Source organism: Lagopus muta, chromosome 10 (assembly GCF_023343835.1).
Source record: "Lagopus muta isolate bLagMut1 chromosome 10, bLagMut1 primary, whole genome shotgun sequence".
NCBI lineage: Eukaryota > Metazoa > Chordata > Aves > Galliformes > Phasianidae > Lagopus > Lagopus muta.
Genome location: NC_064442.1, coordinates 17,715,302 through 17,721,940, shown reverse-complemented (window position 1 = coordinate 17,721,940; position 6,639 = coordinate 17,715,302). Strand labels below are relative to the sequence as shown.

The 6,639-nt window shown below is 62.9% G+C and overlaps 1 protein-coding gene across 1 annotated transcript; it reads right to left on the bottom strand.

Annotated features, from left to right (window-relative positions):
• Positions 1-108: 108 nt before the first annotated feature.
• Positions 109-5,745, bottom strand: PTPN9 (protein tyrosine phosphatase non-receptor type 9). The gene is made up of 13 exons (XM_048956052.1): positions 5,263-5,745; positions 4,323-4,466; positions 4,146-4,235; positions 3,948-4,072; positions 3,378-3,483; positions 2,784-2,894; positions 2,253-2,581; positions 2,026-2,119; positions 1,806-1,875; positions 1,436-1,514; positions 1,002-1,152; positions 717-924; positions 109-642 (listed from the first exon to the last, which is right to left on the bottom strand). The coding sequence occupies exons 1-13, from the start codon at positions 5,293-5,295 to the stop codon at positions 434-436; spliced, it is 1,749 nt and encodes a 582-aa protein (XP_048812009.1). The 5' UTR covers positions 5,296-5,745; the 3' UTR covers positions 109-433.
• Positions 5,746-6,639: the final 894 nt, after the last annotated feature.

Genomic DNA, 6,639 nt, shown 5'->3' with positions numbered 1-6,639 from the left:
GGACCGCCCTCGGGGTTTGTGTGGGGCGGGGCGACGAAAAACCAGGCTGGAGATGAGATCGCTCCTGGTCTGCTCGCTTAATGTTAAATACCACAAGAAAACAAAACGAAAACCAAAAAAAAAAAAAAAAAACAAACCAACAACCAAAAAGCACAACAAAAAGCTCCTCCCCCACGCTCCGGGATTATAAAAAAATAAGAATATACACATTCGAAGAGCTTAATACAGTATAAAGTTCCCGATGCAGCCGTGCTGGGAACGCACGCCCTCAGGGCTCTGTGTACAAGTCTAGATGGTCCCTCCGAGAAGAAGAAAAAAAAAAAAAAGGAAAAAAATTACAAAATCAACCACCCCAACCCCTTTTTCCCGAGCCTCCTCCTGCCCCGGCTTGCTTGCTTGAAGTAAGGCATGGTTCCCAGCTGGCAGGGCTGTGTCAGTGCCCGGCAGAGCCCTTCTGGGCGGCAGGCAGCAGGCCGCGGCGCTGGGCGTGCTCCAGCACTGCGCTGTAGCAGAAGAAATACTGCTCCGGGGTCTGGATGCTGAAGGCACGCTGCGTCCTCATGCGCTGCACCGTCTGCTGGATGTCCAGCGTGCCCACGTCCTGCAGCTGCGACAGGCAGATGTCCAGAGCACACAGGGTACCTGGGGACGAGGTCGCTCAGCTCACACGCTGCAATGCAACGTGTCCCCCCCCTGCACTGTGCTGCGCTCCTTACCTGTCCTGCCGATGCCGGCGCTGCAATGCACCACGAGTGGAGGGCCCCCCGGGTGCCCCTTGAAACGCGGTCCTAACGCGCTGACGGCCACGCGCTGCTGCTGCTTCACGGCCCCCAGGAAGTCAATGAGCGTGGCTGCCGATGAGGGCACGCCATAATCCGGCCAGCTCAAGTATTGGAAGTGGGAGAGCAACCGCCGCTCTCTGCCCTGGGGGTGAGTGGGGGGTGAGTGGGATGGGATAGCCCCACAGCACCCACTGGGCACCAACACCTTAACACACACACCTCGGCACTGTGGAGCTCTAGGACGGTTTTCTTGTAATGGCTGAGGTTTTCCACGCCCAGGTTGGTGACGGTCAGCACCCCGAAGCGCATCTGGAAATCCTTCTCCAAGGGCCAGTACTGGCCGCACTTCTTCCTGCCCCCCTCCTCCAGCCTGCGGATGGGATGTGGTGACATGGGGACAATGTCCTCCCTGATAACATCACGTGGTGCCCTGCGTCCCCCAAGTGCCCACAGCATCCCTCTGCAATGCTCTGTACTGGGGCAGCTTTTAGGGACACCAGGTATGCGGGCAGCAGAACACAGCTGGCTCTCCTCTGCACTGCTCAGAGGTGCTTTCAGGATGTCCCCTTCCTTTGGGATGCAAAGCGCTCTCCAGCTGTGACAGCAGTTGATCCAATAGCAAAATCACTTGTTTTGCCACCCAGGGCACTCACCGAGTCGTCATCACGATCACCAGGACGTTCTGCTCCCACACCATGCGCCAGAAGTCACCATAGGTGTTCTCCAGGGGCCCTGCAGGGACAGCCTGCTGTCACTCGGTGAGGCTGGGCAGGACAGGCAGTCCCTGGGCATCCATGGACACGGGAACCACACAGAGGGTGGTGACACACTGAAACAGGTTGCCCAAGGAGGCTGTGGATGCCCCATCCCTGGAGGCATTCAAGGCCAGGCTGGATGTGGCTCCGGGAAGCCTGGTCTAGAGGTTGGTGACCCTGCATATAGCAGGGGGGTTGAAACTGGATGATCATCGTAGTCCTTTTCAACCCAGGCCATTCTATGATTCTATGAACACACAGCCCTTACCTTGTGTCCCGATGTACGCATTCCTCTGCTTGTAGCCATCCATGAAGCTGGCATTGATGTAGTCGGTCAGCTGGGGACAACGACATGGCATGAGTGCACCACGGGCACAGCTTCAGCGTGACCCCCTGGGCTCAGCTCCAAGCAAGCAAAATGAGCGAGAACCCAGGTGCTGGGTCAGGGATGGGCTGGTGGAACGGTGCAGGATGCGAGGGGAGCTCACCTCTGGGCGGCTGTAGGGCTTGGCCAGCTTCACGCGGGTCTGGTCCAGGCAGGGCACGTCTCCATAACGGTTCTTCTCCTGGTTGTAGGGCGCCCTGGGGCAGGGACAGGGCAGGGCAGCGGGGCATCCCAAGGCAATGCCCGGGGCTCTGCTGCCATCGCCTGGCCGCAGCCCGAGGAGCGGCACGCACCAGGTCCCCGCTGCCCCTCCCGCCCCACTCGACTCACAAGGAGCAGACGAAGGTCCCAGCCGGGCTCCGGCGCCGGATGTCCTCATACTCCTCATAGATGCCACGCTTCTGCTTGCGGCTGACGTGCTCCAGCAGCTCCTGTGGGGTGAGGGCCTTGGGGCCGGGCACATGGAGCGAGCCATTATCGCGGGGGGTCACCAACGGCACCAGGATAAGCTCATCCAGGGGGTCGGGGTGCCCATTTTGCTGCGGTAGGAAGCGGCAGTTCCAGCTGAGCGGGTCCAGCTTGAGGCAGCCGCCGAGGGTCTCGGGCAGGCACTCGCGGGGCAGGTGCTCCTTCAGCTCCGACATCTTCACCATCTGCACCTGCAGAGGACAGGCACGGGCACTCAGCTCAGCAGGCAGCAGGGCCCTCCTCAGCTCCCAGGCTGCACGCAGCTCTGACAAGCAGCAGGGATCTTTGGGCACACCGTTTCAAGCAGCAACCAAGTTTATCTTCTCCCACGTGGCTCATTTTCTTTCCCTTTAAAGCTCCCAGCCCCCAGGAGCCTGCAGCCCCCACACTCACCCTCTCACGCAGCTTCTCCTTCAGCAGCAGGCTGATGATGGAGTAGGGCACGCGGAACCACATGGGCGCTCCCACGATGAACACCTTCTTCAGCCTCGCCGGGAAGGCGCCCTGCAGACAGTGAGGGCTCAGGACGGCTCAGCTCCATGCTGCAGGACTAACCCACACCCAGTGTGTCCCCACGGCAGAGACAACTGCAGGGACCCGGGGCTCCCAGCGCAGCCCACGCTCCAATCCGCACCGATTTCCATGTGGCCAGCAGAGGGCTGGACTCGGTGAGCCAGCGGTGAGGGCGGGAGCAGGGCTTTGAGCCCCAGCTGCTATTTACTAGGAGCTCTTTTTCCGGAGAAGGGAGGAGGCACGAAATGCCAGCACCATTAAAAAATAATTTGCATCTGTTTTCATGAAAGTGCTGCCAGCAGCTGTGTGAGGAATCCAGCGCGTGGGGACAGCTGATCCCCTCCGGGTGCCTGCGCCTCCCCGAGGGGCTGGGGCTGTGGATGGCATCCAACCTCCTGCATCCCCCCATCCCGCCCCATTTCACCCCACCCAGCTCCATCCCATCCTATCCCATCCCATTCCTGCTGCCACTACCTTCAGCAGGTTGAGGATCTTCTTGCTGAGGTCCAGCTCAAAGTTGGTGTACTGCGAGCCTGCCATGTCGTAGATGAACACCAGCCCGTTCCTCTGCGTCTCGAAACTGGGCAGGGGGAAAGAGCAACACCACTCCAAGATCACGCATGCGCCCTGCACCCCTCGGTGTCCCCTCTGTGTTCCTAGCGAGATGGAGCCCCCAGAGCTGCCTCTCCCTCACACCCACCCCGAGCCCATCCCAGCTGCACTGCCCATGGTGGCTCAGCCCACAAAAGCCCAGCCCCAGAAACGGGGTGACTGGGATCTGTGTTCCAGCAGGGATCCCAGTGCTGGGGCTTTCCAAGGGCGGGAGATCCCCAGCCCAATGACACGAGGCACATGTGGACGCCTTAACGATGCCACTGATTTTTGCCATGCCTGGAAGGCTTCTAAACAGGCCGTCATCAATCCTTGGCATGCAAACACAGCGCAAGCGGCTGCTAATAGGCTACTTGAACAGAGCTAACAGAGCTCGGCCTGCAAGCAGCGACAAAGCAGCAATACAAGGCTGGAAAACAGGGCTCAGCTCACCTCTCCACGGCCCTGTCCAGCAGGTAGAAGAGCGCCTGGAGCACCACGTGCTGCACGCTGCGGCTGGGGTGGTGCAGCTTGGCCGTGAACAAGGCGATGGAGGCCCCCGAGGGGTCCCGGACGCTCTGTGGGAGAAAGCGAGGTCACAGCGTGCCCGCAGGCAGCACCGCGCTGTGCCGCATCGCTCCGTGCACCTACCAGGATGGTGAACTTGCCGCTGAGCAGCTCCGAGCGCAGCGGCTCCTCGTGCGGCTTCAGCTTCACGATGCCCTCCTTGAGCCGCGTCTCCTGTGGCAGGGACACAGCGTGACCCCCGGCACGGCACGCAGGGACGCGCGGGGATGTGCGACCCCACGAGCCGCACCCCATACGTACCCGGTAGGAGTGGAAGAGCTCAATGGCCCGCAGGACGTCGAACTTGCGGGCCATGAGGAACTTGACGGCCACGTTCCAGGAGAGCGGGGACACATTGTACTGGCCTGTCCACTTGTTGATCTCTTCCAGGAACTGCTTGGTGGCCTGCAGGACAGAAGGGCATTCCCACTAGCGTCCCCCAGACTCCCCAGAAGCAATTTGATGGGGGAGAGCTGGTTGCTGTTACAAGGGTAATGAGCAAGGCTGGCACTTGGGCCGATGTTCCAAAGTGATGTCAGATGGGCCAGCGCCCAATGCACCCCCAAATGCGATTTACCAAGGAAGAATCCCTACCCTCCTGAGATAAACCAAGCAGGAGGAGAGATATTGGGAGAAAAAGCAAAATACTGCGTCACAGCCATGTCCCAGATCCTCAAGCACTGGGACAGCCCCCCTTCCCACCCGCACATCCCAGGGCGATGCTCGGCCACCAGCCCCGCTCCCGAGCCCAGCAACATCCTCCCGTGGTGACGCACGGCTGGGGAGGAAGCCGGGACGTCACGGGAGGCGCGGGGCGTGGGAAGAACGTGCACACAGCCCTACACAGCCCTACACAGCCCTACACAGCCCTACACAGCCCTACACAGCCCTACACAGCCCCGCGGGCACGGGAGGGGGGGGGGGGGCGCTCCGTAACGGCGGCGGAGCAGAGCCTGGGGGAGACCTGGGGCGGGGATGGAGATGATGAGCAGAGGGACGCGTAACGGGAAGGAATGGGGACGGGTGGGGGGGGCGTGCAGACGGGGGACGTGCAGATGGGGCGGATAAGGGGCAGACGGGGGAGCCGAGGGGCTGCGCTGCGCGTCCGGAGGCTGCGTAGATGCAGGGAGAGAAAAGCCGTTCGCAGCGCGGGTGCCCATAGCAGGGGCCGGTGGTGCTGCCCGGCTCGGCCGGCACCTACCTGCTCCTCCTCGGCGCTCAGCTCCGCGGCCATGCTGCGGACGGGCCGGGCGGGCCGTGCTAGGCGGCGGAGCCCATCCCCGGAGCGGCGGCGCTGCGGGCACCCGCCCCTCCCTGGCGGCCGCTCGGCGGCGGCGGCGGCGGCGGCGGCTCCGCCCCGGGGTGTCCGCGGCCGTGAGCGGGGAGGGAGGAGAGGATGGGGAAGGGAGTGGGGAGATGGGATATAGATGGAGCGAAGAATGGAAAGGGAATAAGAAAGGAAAGGAGAAAATGAGACCAAAAAAAGAAAAAAAAAGAAAACGAAATACAAATACAAATCTGAAAATGAAAATAAAATAAAAACGTTAAAAAATATATAAAATGTGTGTAAGGATCGCAAAGCGCCGGGAAGTTCCGCTCGCCCCGGGAAGCGCCGCGCCGCTCGGCTGGGGGTTGGGCCGCCGCCGCTCCCCGCCCCGCTCCGCTCCGCCCGGCGCTGCCCCGCGGGGGCGGTGGCAGGAAGCGCCCGCAGCCCCCTTCCCTGCGCCCGGCCCGCCGATGGAGGGAGGGGCGGGCAGGAAGCGCGGCGGGGCGGGGGCTGCGGGCACCCGGGAAGCGGCGACCCGGCCCCGCTCGGCATGGGTGGCACCGAGCCGGGGGAGAGGGGGGGCCGTCCCAGGGCCGGGGGTCCGCGCGCCTCAGCCGAGCCGAGGACATTTTGTTCGGCCGAGGAGCGGCGCGTTGGCAGCGCGCCCGCAGCCGGAGGGTTTGCACCTAAGTCGCAGAAAATGGAAGAAAGGGCAGAGAGAAGCGGCTCGGCTCCTGCCCCCACCGCGGTCGCAGCGGCGTGGGGCTGGCCCCCACCTCACAGCCCCTCTCCAAACGCACGCTCCCCTTCGCTCTTCCGTTTCTTCGGCCCAGAGGCTGCTTTGGGAAGGGGAACCGCGGCATCCGCGTGCTCTCGGCCATGGAGCGGAGCCCGCGGCCCCTCGCAGCTGCGTTTCTCTCCTGCCCGTCACGTCAGCACATGGCCGAAGGGCAGCGCGGGGTGCGAGCCGAGCCGCGGCTCTTCCCGAGGGATGCCCGGCAGCAGCAGAACCAGGCTGGGGACGAGCCGAGAAACAGCCCCGGGGCCGGGGTGCCGCCTCGTCCCCCCCGCCTAGGGGAGCCGGGCCGGCCCTGTCTCCCATTGCGCTCCCACCGCAGCGCTGACAGCTCCCGCTGCCCGCAGGTACAGCCCGCAGCGGCTGCGGGATCAGCCCCTGTACATCCTATGGCACAGAATGGTGCGTTTTCTGGGGAGAAAGAAAAAAAACAAGAGCGTGAGGGCAGAACACGCGTGCTGCCGCTATCTGCACGCACCAGCTCTGCTCTGTCTTCCTCCTCCTGGGCACAGCCC